The sequence below is a fragment of the Manacus vitellinus genome, unplaced genomic scaffold (assembly GCF_001715985.3).
Source record: "Manacus vitellinus isolate BGI_N305 unplaced genomic scaffold, ASM171598v3 scaffold_13_pilon, whole genome shotgun sequence".
Taxonomy (NCBI): domain Eukaryota; kingdom Metazoa; phylum Chordata; class Aves; order Passeriformes; family Pipridae; genus Manacus; species Manacus vitellinus.
In genome coordinates, this window is record NW_021938999.1 from 10,556,769 (window position 1) to 10,576,119 (window position 19,351).

Consider the following 19,351-nt stretch of genomic DNA (forward strand, 5'->3'; position numbering starts at 1 on the left):
GTCTTTCATGCATCTCATTTTATAAGCATTCAATACTTCTTAAGGCTGTTGCACAATAAAACATACTAATATAAGAATTTCTGCTAGCTCTTATTAACCTAAATCTGTCCATGGTAACCTGTGGTCTGACTGGGAATGAGGTAAGGAGTTGTGTTCACCTTCAGTTCAGAATCTCAGACCTTTTTTTTTTTTCTTTTTTTTTTTGCTAAAATGGCCAGTAATAATTAGGAAAGTTTATATTCAAATCATTCTGGGACATTTAGGAATACAAGTCTGTTTACATGAATCTTTCAGGTATTAGAGAAGTACAGGTGAAATTCTGCACATTAATGTAGAATTTTTCTCTACAAATACTTCGCCGATTACATCAATGGAATTCTTGTAAAAAAAGGTGTAATTTAGTGTTGATTTGAAACTATTGATGTGAAACTGTCCATAGCATGCCTTCCCTTGTTTTGAAGACTTTTCTTAGAAAAGACAAAAACAGTCTTCAGAAAGACAATGCAAACTTCTGAAGGCATCTCTTTACGAGAAACAGTATGAGGTATTTGGACTGCTGAATTCTAATTATCCTCTGGAGAACTTTCTCATATGTTTTGTTTATTTGTGGGGTTTTTTTGGTGCTAGTTTTGGCTGGAGTGCATAGAGCTAAACTAGTTGGTTTTGTTCATATTTATATTGATTCATCATTCATTTCTTTGCAAAAGCCTTGGTCAAGTTCATTTTGGGGCTTTTGTACTATGACAGTCTCTATTTCAAAGAGATAATTCTTGTATTTGCTCTCTCAAGTCTTACAGAGACAGCTGTTTCAATTCACCAAGCCCTAATGAAATTTTATTCCTACAGTGGCAGGGGTGGGCCTTAGAGGGTTTGAGTGAAAGGACAATGAAAGAATAGATAAATTGGTGTGAATCTGCCTAAAATTCTTGTTAAAGGAGTGACCTTACAGAGTCCTTAACTAGAGAGGAGAACAGACAGGCAGACATGGGTTTTAGTAGGTGTTACAGTCAAAGCAGCAAAACTGGAATGCAATTCCACGAGAGTCAGCTGAAGAAATTACACAGATAGTGGTGCACAAGGAGGAGGATTTTAGCAATCCTATGTTGTGTTTGTACAGCCTACACTTCTGTTTCTGCTGAGGTGCCTCTGTTGGGTCATCCTGTCTGGTTTTGCAAGCAGCTGTGTCCGAGGAAAGCCTTGCTGCCTGTCTGGGAGCCAGCCAGCCTGCGGCTCCGCTGCTGGAAGGGGTTCTGCGAGTGCTCCCTGCTCTGCTGAGGCACAGCTCGCTGGGTTCACTGCGGGTGGCTTGGCTTGACCCTGCCAGGTTCTCCTGAAGGCTGCAGAGCACTGGAACAATCCATCCCTTGCAACAGCTGCAGCAGTTATTCCCAGCTGATGCTATCCATGAGCAATCCCTGCACGGGTCAGGAGAGGGCACCTGTCCACAGGCTTAGTGACTGCTATGCCCAGAGACAGTGAATTCGTGAAACTGAAGATGATCATCTGCAGATTTTGCCCAATGTGGACATCTCCTCCAGCCTCAGAGACCTCCATACATACGTGGTTGTATAGACCAAGTGTTGGTCTGTAATTGAGACCCTTTTCCACCCCCACTTCTAATCTAATTTGTTTCCAAACTACTTTTGAAAGGTGAGGCACCATCACATCTTGTGGTGCAAAGGCATTCCTACTTTATCTTTGTCTAAAATACAATGAAACAAAGAAAACATGCTATGAGAGCTTCTCCCAGTTACTTCACCCACTAATCTAGCTGTAGAGGATGTCAGCTAAACACTTTTATTAAATTTAGTACACTGATTTCAGTAGGATTTTGGTATGAAATATAACTTCATAACTGGACGCTTGGGATTAATCAAGTAGCAGAGTAATGGGGCATTGTAAGACAGTTTTACTCATCTGATTTTTATTTACGTTTTAAATACACTTTGCTTCTCTCAAGATCTAAAACCGAACTTCATGGCAAATTTAAAATTCCAGGCAATGCAAAGGTGCTTCTGCTAATGTTAGTGATAACCTCATGATGTATTTCTGACAAGACCAAATATCAGCTATTCAGTATCTCTTACTGTCCTTCTTTACATGATCATTTCTGGTATCATTTACTTTGATGCCTGATGCCAGCAGGTAGGTTTGCAGAGACTTTGAACACTGATAATTTAAATGCGTATTCTCCTTCTAGACCTTCATCTGCAAATAGCATAAACAGCAACAGTTCTTCAAACCACAGTGGGTACGTACCAGAACTGCCACTGCCTTCCATGGGAGGAGATATAACGAGCAGATTGTCCAGTGATGAAGGAGAAGCGGATGGAGCTGAAGAATCTGAGAAATTAGACTGTCATTTTTCTGGACACCATCCCAGACCTCTTGGGGTATGTGTCTGTCTCTGGCATGCCTTGCCATTATTCTTATGTAATTAGAGAGCGGAGAAAAAATAATTTAGTAAAAAGGTAAGGAATAAGGACCTTACATTCTGAAAACTGTTCTAAAGAGAACAAATACATTTAACAGAAAATTGTATGAATGGGATAAGGTAGGAGGAGAAGACTGGTCAGTACACATGACAAATGGGCTGTAGGACAAGATGAGCAGCAGAAATTCAGAAGTTCTAGTTTTAGAGCTAGTAGTTTTAGTTCTCAGTAGACTACAATTTAGGTGTAGTTCTGCTAAACTGAGGAAAGTTGCATTGCTTTAAATGTGACATGAACAGATAATCTCTTTGTTGTCACAATTCTTCCAAAACTGTACCTTGCAGCAGGGGGCTAGTACAGTTCATTTTTGTTGTCTGGTTTAAAGCAGTAATTAAATATCATTTGTGTGAGTGTATGTGGACTTAGAAGCTATTGCTTAATTCATCTAAAATGGAAAGGCTCTGGTTGTGGCTTAAGTATGTGTTTCTCTGGCAGCTGGTTTTGTCTTCCTCCTGTGTTAATGAGAAATTTCATTGTAAGTACTATGAACTGCTTTGTGGCATTATCTCTGCAGTGTGAATTTGTTTATGGTGTACAAACCAAGATGCAATGGAAGAACTCTTGAACTTCTGAAGAATTGGATCTCATAAAAATTGAACCAAGGAATACACTTACATATTTGCCATATGATATGCAGAGTAAAACAAACATGTGATAACTGTAGCATTGTGTGTTTATATTCCCTAGAGCAAAGGAGAACTTGTTACTGTCAGACACCAGGAAAAAGTAGACCTGAATGTTAAATAACTGTCAGATGAAATTTCGTATTTGGTTCTTACAGAGAAAATCATTATTACTATAGTCCATTTAATACTGTGATGTGCAGGAGCCTCCTGTTCCTTTGGTACTCTTGTATTCTACTTTGGTTTTGCTGACTGCTTGTCTGTGAATTAAAAACTAAAGGTTCACTGCATGGGTGCCCACACAATTTAAAAAATAATCTAAGCGCAGCCAGTTCTTGTAGAGGCCTCATCAGTGAAGCATGACTGTCAATAGCCATTTTGGTTTAGGACCCTAGTTCTGTTTCAAGGCAAACCCACTGAGTCATCTGTTCTCTGAAATCTTAGCATCTCTCAACTGAAGCAGTTACTGGTAGTGCAACTGTTCTTAGTCCATATCATCTTGAAGTCTGAAAAGATGGTGTAAATCACCTCCAGCACAGTTCACACTGAATGGCTGAATTTCATACTGAAGTGAACTGTTTTCCCTACAAAGTCCCTCTGCCAGCTAGGTGGTAATAGTTGAAGGGGGGTGAAAAGTCAGTAGCTTTTTTAATTGCCTCTTAGTGGTACCTGATGTCAGTGGTAGCTTGCTGGGAGGTGAGGCTAGTTTATCAACATAGGTGGTGGTTTTAATTAACGTGTTTAACCTTGTCATGAAATATAGTTAAGAGGAACAGTTGCAGTCAGCACTTGCTGTCCATTAAGCTGAAAAGAACTTTAAGTGGATGCTTTTCTACCACATCAGTGCTTCTGCTCTCAGCCAGAATTTGTGTGACTTGGTCCCTTGTGTGATGGAGGGTTGTTTTCTGAGGATGATTTACAACAGGTTTCTTTACATCATGTAGATCGCTAAGACTTAACTGAAGCAAGGGTAGATTCCTGAGTAGGATGTTACAGGAAGTTCTCCAGAGGGAGTTACTCCAGAGCTCTGCAGAATTCTCAAAATATTTACTACTCCTCTAGATGATTTTCATGCACTGTGAAGAGTGTATCCTGTGTTCTGTTGTGGCACAGATGCCATAGATGATAATTTACTTTTTTACTGAAATGTCAGTGGTTTGTTTATTAAATACACACTAAAGATGTTCCTGTTGCACCTTTTTCCTCTTTAGTTATATTTTTATTACTGTTACTCAGTTATGAGATTTAATATGCACAGAATAGTGTAACTTGTCTTTCTGAGGTAGTAAGAGTATTACTAATCAGCATTGCCTCCTTAAAAGTACTTCAGCAGTTACATTTTCTCTGACATTGACTCATTAGCAAAGTTGGAAATATACTTTACACTCAGTGAAACATTATGCACATATTTCATAATTTTTGAAAGAAGTATTTATGCTACAGAGAGCATGAATACTATCGGTAGTATAACACCTTTTTAAAGATGTTTTAGATGCTTGATACAAATTACAATGGTTTTCCTTGATCTATCAATAAATATTTTATAATATAGAAATACACTTTTGTAAGCAACATTGAAATACCTTTTCTTTCAGTTCTGTTCATACGGCAGTCGCTTAATGGGAAGAGGGTACTATGTCTTTGACCGGAGATGGGACCATTTTCGATTCGCACTGAACTCCATGGTAGAAAAACACTTGAACTCACAGATGTGGAAGTAAGTGGGATTTTTACTCTTGGTGGGTACTTTAACATTTTTAATTCTGTAGAACTTCTAAATTAAACACTCCCTAAGCAGCTTTTGTAAAATTACCTCTGTATTAAGGCATAGCAGTAATATATGTACAAATCTTTTCTTTTAAGGAACACACAGCCCAACAGAACAATCTCCTATTCTGGTATAAATTTCTGCCATATTTAGGGCTTTTTTTAGTCTATCTGAACCTGAATTTTGCCTAGATTTTTATATCTTTATCATGCCCCCATATCACCCATTCACGCTTTGCTCTGCGTTGTAAGATTCATGTCTTGTAAGATAAGGAACTCTATACACATTTGTCTGTAAGATGGAATATAATAGTCTTTTAGTCCATAGTGTCCTTCCCACATTTGGGATCTTAAAATTCTGATTATTACTCACTGTTGAAGCACCTCTGTATCACATATGCAGGTTCCAAGCACTATAGGCTTTGACTATATAGATACATTAAAACAGATTACACTTCTAACATAGATGTTAATTCTTTAAAAAAAAACCAAAACCAACTCATGGCATCTGCAGATAGAATTAATTTTGGGGGTGGTATTCTATTGCAGAATATGCATTCTTCTTCCAATGTAATGACACTAAAGTGCAGTGTTTCGTGTCACTGTTTATTATCAGGACTGTGTTATATTCATTGGATGCCAGCCATTAGGTAAACAAGGTTTGATTTTTATTTAAATATATTTTTTAAACACTAAAGCTTGGCTTGTCTGACTAACCTGGTAACTTGATAATAACAGTGCCACTGTGCTAGAAGACATAGTTTGGAAATGGTTGGATTTGCTGTAAAAGGGCCAGTTTCTTGTCTGTTTAGATACTGATCACGCTCAATCTGCAAGGGGTTCCTCTTTTCTACTTTGTCAGTTTGGCTGTTAACTAGTGTCTGTCGCCTTCCACAAATGAAAATATTTTTGTTTCCTTTAATACGAAGATTAAAACTTATTATCTATTGGCTTTGTTTGTCAGGAGAAAAGATACTCAGGCATCTGAGCAAACACGTCATTAGTACCACTACTGTCACAGAAAACAAAAATAACCTCTGCAGTAGTTGTTCGATACAAGAAATAAAGAGACCTTACCCTGCTCCTACTAAATCCAATTTTATATGTTTTCCCAAATTCTATCCGTTTACGTAATCTCTAATATTTTAATGAATTCCAGCAGTACTGACTTGTCTGTATAACACAGGAAGTTGACAGTGCTTAACCCCTGTTGTATTCCTCTCTTGTCCTCATCCCTCTGGACTGACCTTTTCCTGTGCTCCCCAAGCAGGGGTGTGTGTAAGTCTGGTATTTTACAGCTGGTGTTAGTGCAGCTCTGCAGCTGTGGCTGGAGGTGCAGGGATGCAAGGCTGTGTTTTGAGATCATTACTTTTATCCCTAGTTCTCAAAGTACTTCACAAAGATAGGTAGGAATTGTTGGCCCTTCTTTAAAACTAACCTGAGGAACGGCCCTGATAAGCAGCTTTGTTTGCGTTGTGGCAGGCAGTAGGAATTCCTCGTTTCTGGCAGCATAGACTGTATGTAATCCCTTATGTAACTGTGCCATAAACAGTGGTCTGTCCAATGGTGTCCATGGGAGGAATACCATGAGAGAACACTGGTAATTAGGATTTGATTTATGATGAAACAGCACACCCAATGCTGCTCTTTTATCATACTTCTGTGAGGGCAAGAGTAAGCCTTTACAAACTGAAAAGGTGTCAGTAGTAAGGATAACAAGGGCAGAGTTATGGTGATGTATGGCTTCTTAACAAAGGGAAATAGGATTAAACTGTGAATTAAATTTTAGTCTAAATAATGGGAAAAGCTCACATGATAATTTTCCAAGAGACATTATGAAGGTTTGGTTCTTTGATAACACTGCATTAGATAAAATAGAAGATGATGGCTGAATGGAAATGAATTTGAATACATTCTACTAATTTCACAGGTAATATTATTAGATTTTATTGCAGAAGTGTGTTCAATTATTTATAAAGCTTATCAGGCTTTGTTTAATATTTTGTCAATTTTTCAATATCAGTGAAAATTAATCAATAAATTCCCTATTTAATCCCATCTAACCAGCTCTCAAATGAGCTGTTGGAAATAGCGCTGCATTTGGAAAGAGATGAGCTTTCCTCCTTAAGCTCAGTGATTAAGTGCTTCACAATCCCCCAGGCTGGCTCATTTGATCAAATCTAACCTGTGAGCTTAGGTTGGTATTGAAACTGTTCCACAACTTGAACTTTGAAGCAAGACATAAGCAATGAATGAAATGTAGTGACTAAGTTGTTTACAGGTGCCACCATCAGGCATTTTATTTGCATTTTTTAATTGTTTGGTAAAATAGGAGAGGAAAAAAGGAAATTAAATTTGTATTAAAGTGATTAAATTGGATTACTGTGCACTTAATTGCTATACCTGATTAATAAAATAGAAATCAAAATTAGAATGAACTCGGTTTACCTTTTTGAGTTAGTCCTTCACAGAAATTGTCTCCTATCTGCATTGTTTGGATGGAATTTTTTATGTATCTAAATCTCTCTTTTTTTTTTCTGTTTCCTTTTCTGTTTAGGAAAATTCCTCCTGCAGCAGATAGTCCCATGCCTTCTCCAGCAGCACATGTTTCCACTCCTTTTCCAGCCTCAGTCTTACAGCCTTTCAGCAACCCCAGTGCGGTGTATATTCCTTCAACACCTATCAGTTCGAGAATCACTTCTTCTTACATAATGACATCAGCCATGCTATCAAATGCAGCCTTTGTGACAACGGCAGAGACGAATTCCATTATGTCACACACTACAGCTTTTCCTCATGTGGCTGCAAGCCTAAGCATCATGGACTCAACTTTCAAGGCGCCATCAGCTGTGTCACCAGTGCCAGCAGTCATCCCTTCCCCATCCCACAAGCCATCCAAAACAAAAACCAGCAAATCCTCAAAAGTGAAAGACCTGTCATCTCGGAGTGATGAGTCTTCAAGTAACAAAAAGAAAAAGCCGCAGTCGTCGTCATCGTCGTCGTCATCATCCTCATTATCTTTGCAAACATCTTCCTCATCTTCATTTTCAGGGTCCCACAAAAAGAACTGTGTCCTGAACCCCAGTTCAACGTTGAACTCCTATCAGGCTACATCCTCCTATAACAGTGTGTCTGTGCACAATACCAATAACGGAACAAGCCCACTCAGTGCCAAATCGGAGCCCTCAGGACGGACTTCATTATCAAGTAGTTCAACAGACTCAGTGAAACACATGAGCATGGTAGTGAGCAGTATTGACTCTTCTAATCTGTCTGTATCTTCTCTCGTGCACCACTCAGGGGACCACTCCCTGGGAGCACATAATGCAGTGTCTTCTCTACCCCTTTCTTTTGACAAATCAGAAGGAAAAAAACGTAAAAACTCTAGTTCTAGTAGCAAAGCCTGTAAAATCACTAAAATGCCTGGTATGAATAGTGTTCATAGAAAGAGCACTGCCAACCTTATTTCTGCGGTGCCAGATCCTACAAGCAGCTCCATCTCTCGGCAGGTAAGGGACTCTTCCAGTTATTTTTTTGCAGATCATGTCTGACTTCCTTGAAATATTTCATGCATTCTTGAAATGAAAATACTGTGTTTGCTTCAGATTGGTTCTCATCACACAACTTACTTTCTAGGTTAATACAGAAACGTATTTGTATTTGTTTTGTACCAGTCATAGATGTTTTGAGAGCTAAAAAAATTATATATATATATATATATACTTTCTCAAAATATTTTTATGAGATTTTTTTATTCAATTAATAAAGTAGCCATTTGTATCTATGAAAGTAAAATTGAGTGTCCAGAATGAATACTTTTTAGAAAATAATTTCTTTCTTAATTCTCATCTCTCTGAAATAAATTGTGTCATTAAAACAGGAAGATGAGAGTCAGAATTTCTGTTTGTTTCTTTTCCTAACCTTGTTGCTGATTAATTTCTTAATGTGGTGCAAGTCTCCTCATTTCTCTTCTGTAAAACACTTATATCTACCTTTCTCCTGGGGAGAGTCTGAGACACCTGACCTCAGATGCCATTTCCTGTTTGAAACTGGAAAAATTAAGAAATTAAGATCTTAACCAGATGAGCTTAGTGGACATTTGGTTATATTTTTTAGTGTACATATGTTCAGAATACTGGAGGTAGTGCAACAGATGAGGTTACACACGCTTACTTCATTATGAATAGAAACAGATCTTTGGTCTCTCTTTCAGTGGTGCTATGAAAGGACAAAAGTGTTTGTGAAGTAAAATTTGGTGGGAAAACTGCCAATACGATCTTTGTAATAATGTACTGTTTCATTCTGCCAGCCTGCCCAGTGCTGTGCAGTGCACAGAAAACAACACTTGGCCCTTGTGTCTGGAAGACAAAGCCATAGAAAATAGAATACCTCAGAGAGTCCAGAGAACGTAGCTTAGGAATCTTTTTTTTTGGTTGTGAAACTCTCATTTCTTAAGGATATTGCGCATTAAATGGAATTTTGAAAAGGAGGTGGTAAGGGCAAGGCAATCCGTAAGTAACAGCAGGCAGAAATGGGAGTGGAAAAAAGGAATAAATGAATCCTAAAGCTGGTATAGCAGACAGAGTGAAAGTCTCAAAGAATGGCCTAGCAGGTATATTTTCTCTCTCCTGCTTCCAGCAGAGGTACAACAGAGATGACTTGTTTGGCTTTTTAAAATGGGTAGTGGTGTTGTCTTTCTATTGAAAGCCTCTTAAATGTGTCCAATCAGAACTGATCTTTAAGTAACTGAAGTCAGCAGAGGATGCTTTAAATTCCTCATTCTGTCACACATCTCATTTTTGAAATATGTGTGTGCCCAAAAAGATTAAATTGCCCTGAGGTATATGGTGTCAAATGGGAAGAAAAAGTAAGTACAAATTGTTACTTTGATTCAAACATAGGTAGTAGGAAATAAATTGTGTCATCTTTTCACAGGACATAGACTGTATCTGTAGCTTGTGCAGTCTGAGAAAGTCTTACAGCTACATGCAGGAGGTTCTGAGTTCAAATTCTGACTCTCCTAGGGTTTAAATCTGTTCCTGTGGGTCATTCCTGTTCCAATTTGTGATGTATTTCATCATGTTGCACAGTAATAGAAGTAAATAAACTGCAAAGAATCAATCGGAAGTCTTTACTGAATTTTTGTAAAACTGTAATTCTGACTAATATTTTTTCCTTACATAAAAGGTTAAATATTTGTAATAAGTGTAGCAATATACAGATATTTAAACATAATGTTTTATATATATGTACAGGTGCCTACATGCATATATGTGTATGTATATAAGTAATAGTTCGTCACACTTTCCTCTTATACTGCCGGTTTTTGGAGCTACAGTAGTAATCAAAAATAGGAGGAAAAGTGGAGTTCACTGTATTGCAGAAGTCTAACTGGCTGCTAATTGTCTTTGTGACAAGCATACTGTATGCAATACAAAATAAATGGAATTTGTACCCACTTATGCATATGGGTCAAATAATATTACATACTTTACATGTGAATATTAAAACTCTGGAGAATACAACACTTAAATTCCTTTTTAAGCTGTGCTGTTTGACTTGCTGTGTTCTAGAAATGCAATCACAGTAAAAATCCCACCCAAAAATATGGTATTGCTTAAAATCTTGCTCCTGATCCTTGATGTAATAGGGCAGTTTAAAGACTAGGAACACATTAAAAAAGGTCAAGTGACGGGTGATAGGCTATGGTATAGGTTTTGTTCATTTAATTCAGCTCTGGACTGGAAGATAGTAACTGGAAGTGTTGACCACTGGATTTTGAAGTATATTTTTATCTTTAAAAGAGAGAGGAAAAAAAAAAGGGGGTTGAGTTTTGGCCTCACCCTAATCTTCTTGAAATGGTGTTCCCATCATTCAAGACCCAAGGCATCTTGGAATCTGTCTTTATTTTCATGGAGTGCTGTAACCGCTCAGCCTCTGTGAATGGCCCTTCTGTCCTGGAGCGCAGGCGGGATGGTGCCTGAGGCCAAACGTGGTCCTGCAAAGCTGGGCTGCTTTGTCTGACCCAGAGAGTCGGTCTGTTAGTAGAAGGAGCACTGATTGCATGAAAGCCTAAAGAGGTACAATATTCCCTCTCATGATTCTAGGATCTCAGCACGTCCATTTCCTAGTGACTATTTCTCCATTTAAAAGGTGGACATTACGAAGAGTTTTATGAATGTTGTAAATGGTGTATTTAGTGATTTGCACATGTGCCATGGTGTTCTGAATGGCTTGGAAGGGTACAAGGTTGTGTATCCTTAGTCAAGATCCGTATATTGAATATTATTCCCTAGAGAACAGCTGTGGCAGGCAAAACACCATGCTAAAGGCAACAGGATGGGCAGAGGCCCACCCTTTTAATCTTTGTGCATCACGGGAGCACCTTAAGAACTGGCTGTAAATAAAATCTTTAAACATTTCTTCTGGACAGAATGTGAACAGAGAACACTGTTTTAAACAGTTACTGTATGAGAAAGGGCAGATGTGGAGAGGGAGACAGGGGCTACCTTTCACTCTGTATGTGAAATGGCAAAGTAACAAACGATGCTGTGGAGGGGAAGGAGAAGGCTGCTGCTGTGAAGGCCCTGCCAGGCAATGCCACAGCCCCACCGAGCCAGTAAGAAACTGGCTACTGCATTTCTCACTGTTTAGAAGACAGGTCCTTGCTACCTCTCCATCAAATGATTTAAGTTGACATTACTTGAACTGCAGTGACCTTGTGAATAACTCTTCACACTCCAGTCATCTGCCATTTGCAGACAGATGTCCATGGTTAATCTTTGTCAGCCTTGTAACCCCTGAGGAACTACTCCTCTGACTCAACAGCTGTCTCCCTTTCTGTATCACAACAGAAATATCTACACCATGTTTATGGGTCATTGTAGAAAAACCTGACAGGTTGCTCTTGCAGAGCGCTGTAATCTCTCAAACATGGAAATATGCAGTTGAGTATTGCAATATTATAACTAGGTATTTTTTAAATGTATGTATGTGTACTACAATTAGCACACGTTCCCAGGGAAATTCTCTGCTGCAGAGAATGGATACAATTGCAAATTTGAATCTCTGGAGTTTGGTTCTTCTGGTTAATATTTGCTTTATTGAGCAACGATAAATGAAGATTCAGTATGGAAGAAAATGGAATAACTTAGGGCATGCTCTGGTCCTTGGCCACTTGCTTTAAACTGTCCAGGACTGGGGAAGGTCCCTGGGGAGGAGCCTGTGACCTCGAGCACTCTGTGCTCTCTGACCAGTTGCTCTAAGTGACTCCAGGCACTAGAGAAACAAGTTTCATTCTAGAGAGGTGGGAATTTACAGTCTGTATTCCCTCGGCAACTGTCTTATATGTTGTTTTCTGAACTGTAATAGTATTTATGTTCCTTTTAAGACTTTATTTAAGGTATACAGGCTCTGAGAGTTAATGATGATTCTATCTGAAGTGTATCTTTTGCAATAACAAAATACCAGTGTTCAAAATGCAAAGCAATTAGTGCCATGTTACAGACGAAAGGGAAGGCCATCACCAGCATCCGCATTCAGCTGACAAATATGCCTCTCAATACTGCTCAATTAATGTCTTTCAGATTGGAAAAAATAGCAGTGTAGCTTTGTCACAATCCAGTCCTTCGAGTACATCAAACCCAGTACACAACAGACAAGTAAGTTGCTTTATAAACAGTGTACTTAAGTAGTCTGTAAGAGGTTTTGAAATATTTTATACTGTAAAATCTTAAAATACAATTTCTTTATGAATACAGTTCTTTACAGAAGCTGTCTTTTGGTGAACTAATATTAGATTTCTCCTCTCGTGTAATTTTTCCAGCTATTTTCCCCTCTGAGATTTATGAATTACAAATTTTCTGCTTGTTTTTCACCACCTGCACTACACCTCAGGTTGGCTCATGTGCTCCCTGGCTGTTGCTTTGGTGACACAAGCTCAGCAGCAGCAGCAACAGCTCTCTGTGCAGGGTTCAGCTGAGCTGATGTGGTTTTTCTGTCCAGCTTCTCTTGCTGAGCGAGGTGGCTCAGCAGAGTCCCCAGACTGGCATAGGAGGGGCAAGGTTTGAAAATAGGCCGGAAATGAAGCAGCAAAGGGAGGACAGAAACAGGACACAGAAGACAGGGCACTTGACTATTCAGAGAAACTAATCTGAAAGCATAACTAACCCATGTGTAATCTTAGTCCTTCCTAGAATGTGAGAAATCCTGAGCACTCCCACCTTACCTGTTTATCACACAGGCTATGAGTTGGGTAATGATAATAAATGCTGTAACTCAGCTTTTTTGTGAGAGCAGGTGCTTGACCCATGCTCCAACCCTCATCTGTCTGGAGAACTGATACACTAGTTTATTTGTTTTACTAAAACTTGACTCTCCAAGTTGAGTACTTTATCAAGAATTCATTATCAAGTTCCTTAGTATGAAAAGGTTTCCCAGCTCAGCAAGGTGTCCAGAAGATTTTTGTATACAACCAGTCAGTGTTTTAGAATTCTGTTACATATTTTGGCTAAATTATACAGAAGTAGTTATTCCAAATGGTTGTGCTGTTTAGTTTCTGCTGTGTAGACACAGCAAAAGAACGATAATGATTGTAATAATGATAACCCATCACTGTATCCCAATTAAAAATACTCTGAATCACTCATATCTTGAGATGAACTGCCAAACAGTATTTTTTTTTCTCTCAAAGCAGTATATGTATGAAAGAAATACTCCGAAGAGAAAAAAGTGGAAACTTTCTTCATACTTTAACTAGGGGTTGGCATTTTCCTATGTGAGACACTGTCGTCCAGCTGCCACTGACAAACTTGGGATAAAACTCTTTTTACTTTAACCTCCTGCTCCTGTGTTAGTATAATATACACACTACCCGGGAGCAGAACTTGTTGGGATCTGTTGCCTAGATCCCATGGGGAAAAGCTAAGAGTACAAAACATTAATTTTGTGGCAGCCTTATGTAAACTGAGGCTATTGCAGAGCTCTTCAGCTGCCTGTTTTCATAACTTTATCAAAAATAGAAGTGTTTTCTTGTTTTAAGCCTCACAAACTCTTTATTTTTAAAAATATGTTTCTGTCAGTTTGGTAGTTGAATGTGGAGCTCAGAGTACAAACACAAAAGAAAATCAAGTTAATATTAAGTGTTATTGACCTTTTTTTTTTAACTAACACAGGATTTTAGTATTTGAACCATGAATAATGATTCCCTATTTAATAAATGCTTGTCACTTTCAAATCTGAGCTGGTTTGTTGACAGCTTTTATCTTCAATCTAGCAATGAAATAGTCTCTAAATAAAATTTCCATCTTAAACTGTGCTATAATATTTCATTATGAAGGTGTTAATAATTAGGTAACAATAAGTGGATCTACAGTATATGCTGTGTCAGTAAAGATATAACTGGGGAACGTGAGCTGTCTTGTTTTTAATGTTAGTGTTGTTATAACCATGACAATCAGGGAGTCCAAGTGAAGCAAGGTCTGAAGGGAGAGACAATCTTTGCTATACACCAGGGGTTTATATTTGGAAAAATCAGGCAAGTTTTCATGAATACATCACAACAACAGACTTCTAACAATGCAGTTGGAAGCAGAGTTGCAGCTGACAAGCTAAATGTGCATATGGAGCAGTTCCTCTGGGCTGGCTCTGTGTGTTCCCTGGCCGGGCGACCTGCCGGGGCTGTCTGCTGGTGCAGAGGGGGAGCCAAAGGGAGGAGGAGGTGGTTGTTTCTCAAGAGAAGGGAGGGGGGTCCATAACTCATCACGAGGCCGAGTGGCTGGGTGAGAATGTGGCATTTGGGAAGTTGTGTTAGGCTGTAAACCCAGTCATGTGTGCACCTGTGACCGCCTCGTGCAGTCCGACTGGGAAAGCCTTCCAAAGGCGGCCGGTTGGAGCCGAGAGGACATAAGGCAATGCTGGGAAAGTCACCTGCCACCCATAACTGGGTGTTTCTCATTATTGAGTTGTGAGTTCAAGGTGGCCTGTCATTGTTTTGATGTCAAAGGAGTAGTTTCTTTCAGTCATTTGCTCCCTGTGTGTTGAAGTGCACTCAGGTGCTCCCGTGAGGATAACTGTTGTGGGCCCGTCAGTTCTCTCCCATCTCATTAAACTCAGGTTAAACTAAGACAGATTGTTCTCAATTAATGTTTAATTTGAATGTTGCTGCATGTCTTTGAGACTTGACAAGGGATTGTATACATAAAAGCATGCCTGTTTTTCCAACAATTGTTGCTTTAGTAGAAATAATACTACCTTTCTCTACAAAAACTACTTGGTTTTTAACAAACATTAATGGAATGGTAGTTTTACAATCAAATTATTTGTGCTAATATAAACTATGTATTAAAAGTTTGTTTTCTTCAGATTTTATCCTTGTTCCAGGTTTTTAACTAATCAAGTGTTTTTGTCTTCATAGTGCTTTTAGGTGCCTGAAAGTGTTAACACTTCAAGACCTCAGTATGCGGTGGTTTTTAAATACTGAGTAACTAGATCATTTTATTAAGGGAAGGTGACAACGTGTATGCTGTGTGAGGATTCCTTGTGCATGAAAACATGCTGTGTAGAGGAAAAGATTCTTCAGAGTTGTCGTCTAATTGCTGCTCTTTATTTGTAATGATACACCAAGTTAATGAACATGAGATTCACCAAAGCTTATTAAAATCAGACAGTCCCAAAAGGAAATATGCTGTTTATTCAAAGCAGTTCCTTTTCTTAAAGGTCTAATGTAGTCAGTAAACAGGGAGAAAATTTAGTTCAGGGACTTGAAATAAGTTCCTGCTTTGAGTACTGTCAGACACAGACATTATTGAAGTGTTTTATACCAAAAGACATTGTGTGATTTTGAACCTGGCTCTGGTTTCTCTTTTAGAAGACATCAAACCGGACTGGTAGAATAAGGACTCTTCCATAACAAGGAAAAGGAACCAGCCTATAATCTCTAGCTCTCAGCAGCCCTACTCCACAGGGTTTTTCTTTTCTATGTCCTGCAGATGGATTTAACCTTTTATGAATTTGTGGTTTTAAAGAGAATTAAATTTACAGAAAACTGTAATAGTGATTTGTTTAGTTTTTCCACTTGTATTTGCCACTGATCTGTGCGTTCTGCTTGGTTATGTTTCATGCCTTTTAAAGCTGTTAGCGTTGCAATGCTCCCTTTGTTTCCTTACCAGAACACAGTGGACATTCCAAAAAAAATCCAGATCATAATTTGAATTTATTTAAAGGATCTCCAAATTTTTTCATTAAATAAAAATTACAGTAATTCTGTATTTAAGCTTGTCCTATGGATAAAAATTGAGTGCATTTCTTAGTAATTTACAAACAGCTGGGGCACTGCAACTTTAGGGACTAATCCTGACTGGTGCTCTGTACCTACAGCATTTAATAATTTCAGTGGGAATTCTGAGTGTTCAGCCTCTTCCAGGATCAGGCTCTTAAGGAATCTATACTTGGATCGATGCATAGCGGAGTTTTGCACCAAACTGCAATTACTGTTATCAGGGGCTCAACGTGTAAAATCCCCACATCCCGTGGGATTTCTAGACCCTTAAGAACACAGCACTTGATAACTTCAGTGAACAGTTTGGGTTTGCAAGGACAGGAGTTGAGCAGATTGGCTTGCATTAATAGAATTGCACTGACAGTGTTTCTTATAGGATTACTGAATAATTTTTTAATAAAATATAGATTTTATAATCAGGAAGCCAATACTAGGTACTGGAACAATAGTACAGAGGAGTTAATTTTTATTTCTACAGTGTTAAAAGTGCACTTATATGCTGGTTTATTTACATCTTGGGGAAAGGCGAGAGACTGCAAATAGGGAGATTATTACTACTTTCTTTTTTAAAAAAAGAAGGCTTAAGGCAAATTTTAAGACTAAAAATGTTTAAGCAATTATAAACAAGGCTAGACCCTTTGAAAAAAGTTTAGAAATATTCTTAAAATAAATTTTTATAGTGTTAATTTTGTAATAATTTATGTTTTGCTATACTTCAGAGCTAACTGACCGGTATAGTTTCAGAAACAGTATGAAACTTAGGAAAGTTTAAGCAATGTTTATATTTTTAAAATGTTCTTTGAATTATGTTTTTATTGTACATTTCTTCAGACTGAAAAATGTGTACATATCTTTGTTATTTTTGCACAATTTTTGTCTTGTTCAGTTTTAGGAGCAGTACTATGTTGATTTTTTTAATTTATTTTGAGTTATAAAACTGCAGGATTTTAAAAATCTCAGTAACAAAGTCATCCTCTGTAATCAATGAACTGCTATTTCTAGTTGTTGAGGGAAAACAGTGGTTGTGAGATTCAGTGGTTGCTTCTGAGAATTAATGCTAATCAGCGACTGAAGGAGCAATTTTGTAGTTTTAGGAAGCTTTAGCTGTTTCCATGCATCCTCTAATTGGAAAGCTGAATTATGGAGCCTGTCCTTTGAATGCTGCTTAAATTTTGTTTTCAACTGGCTTACACCTGACAGCATTTCAGGAAAGTTAAGCACGAAGTAAAAATCCCGTGGTGTTCTTTCATCATCAAAGAGTCATTACTTAATTAAACGTATCGAAAATTTTAACCTGCAAAGTGAAATGGAATAAACGTTTGGGAAAAAAAAATGGATACAAACTGGACCAGCCTATAATGCATTCTTAGTGTAGCATTCACTCAGTAGTTCTTTTTCTTCCCCATTTGCCTGAAAATCTTGTGATTTGTTTCCAGCAATAGAGGCTCAGAAGCTTTGGTTGTTACACATACGCAATGCATAGGCCCGTCAGCCATAAAAAGCGACTTGGATAACTTGTATGCCTTCTTTTGTATCGATGTAACAATTGTAAATAGTGCTGATCGACCTTTGTAGAGAATAGTTTATACAGCATATTCTATTATTGCTGATTCTCAGTGAACTATTGTTTTAAAACAAAAAGAAGAAAAAAAGAAATTTTTCTATTTACACCTTATATTTTGTTATGCTGTTGACCCATGGCACTTTAACAAAACTCTGTGGGTTTTGCATAGCTGGTCAGTCATGGGATATATTAAATAACTGTTGTTGCACAGAAATGAATTTGCACCTGCTATATTGTGCTTTCCTACTACAGATTTTAGAACCTTTTCCAGAAGACTTTTGAAGAAAGCATGTCCAATCATTCTAAGAAAAAAAAAATGCCATACTTGTACAGCCAATTTCTTTTCTACAATCCATATTTTGTAACACTAAGTATTTTCATTCTTTGTCCTGCACCTTTATGTATTAGCAGTATCAAATAGAATTCATTCCATGCTTGTGATAATTGTAAGCAGAATAAATGTCTAAAGTAGGTGTAAATAGTAAATTCTATGGCTTACAGTTTAAAAAAGGAAAACCAGAACAAACATGTATCTGATTGATACTGCCATGGTTCAACACCGGGCCTGGAGATATTCTCTAGTGAGCGATTGTATTTTTTGTTTTTTGCTTTATTATTATTTTTTTTTGTAACATGGCTTTGTAAATAAAATAATTTATATGTTTGTAAGAAACAGATGGGGTTTGTCATTATTTCTCTTTGCAAAGCAAAAATGGTGTGTATTGCAGGACTGCCCTTTCTCTTCCTAGAGGCTGAAATACACTGTGCAGATACCCAGCTCTGAGAATTCCATGGGTAGTTCAAAAGATCTGCCCACATCTCTGTACAAGGCTGAATTGCTTTGGGATTATTTTTGGCATTCATGTCTAAAATATTTCTGTATTTATGTGTCAGGACACATGCAATGATCAGCTATTCAGGTTTTTTGCACTGATAAATCATTTTTAAATTCCTTTGCTTAGCTGAATGCATTTTCTCATTCCTTATCAGTGTAAGAATTAACTTCGTTACAGCTGCTAGATTTAGGAATTCTCACTTCAATGGGCAGTACAAATTTATAACCAGCCTTTTTATCGTTGTTAATACTAAAAATGCAGCTCTTATCTAGGCGTTAAGATTCTTGTTCTGTGTAAAGCCTGTTCCAATTACAGATCAAATGAGACTTAAATTGTTCATTGGCTTGACAGCTCTGCAGAGAGGATTGCAGGTTTTTTCTCCCGCAGCCACCCTCTTCTGCAAATCTGGGGAAGATGTACATTTTTATGCTCCTTTCCTGAAGTATCTGGAAACTGTCTCAGAGATACTTTAGGGAAGATGCTCACAATTACAGTATGATCTTTTTTGAAAGCAAGCAGTTTGGACTGAAAACTGCATTTTTGTGTGCACACACAGAACTGGCAGAGGAGTTGGAGGCTGGGCTGCATTACAGGGAACAGGAATCGAAGGAGGGAAATTTTACCTTCTAGGTAAACAGCTTTTTGTGTAATGTCTTGCACCTTCTGATACTTGTCGCAAAAGCTACAATTAGCACAATTAGTGCCTTGGTCTGAGCTGCTTGTTTTGAAAGCTTTTTTTGTTTTAGTCTTGAGTTTATCTTCTCCAGTATAGAAAAAATGAACATCATGAA

The 19,351-nt window shown here is 37.9% G+C and overlaps 1 protein-coding gene across 5 annotated transcripts in view; it reads left to right on the forward strand.

Annotated features, from left to right (window-relative positions):
* ATXN7L1 (ataxin 7 like 1) overlaps positions 1–18,397 on the forward strand; it is a 115,350-nt gene extending 96,953 nt beyond the window's left edge. For 4 of the 5 annotated variants that reach the window (XM_008921288.3, XM_018068051.1, XM_018068049.1 and 1 more), the window contains 5 exons: positions 2,201–2,393; positions 4,711–4,832; positions 7,440–8,391; positions 12,469–12,543; positions 15,750–18,397. In XM_008921288.3, coding sequence (XP_008919536.1) covers positions 2,201–2,393; positions 4,711–4,832; positions 7,440–8,391; positions 12,469–12,543; positions 15,750–15,791 — 1,384 coding nt within the window. In that variant the 3' untranslated portion in view covers positions 15,792–18,397. Of the gene's footprint in view, positions 1–2,200; positions 2,394–4,710; positions 4,833–7,439; positions 8,392–12,468; positions 12,544–15,296 lie in introns of all 5 variants that reach the window. The other variant, XM_018068048.2, reaches the window with a different exon arrangement.
* The last annotated feature ends 954 nt before the right edge of the window (positions 18,398–19,351 follow it).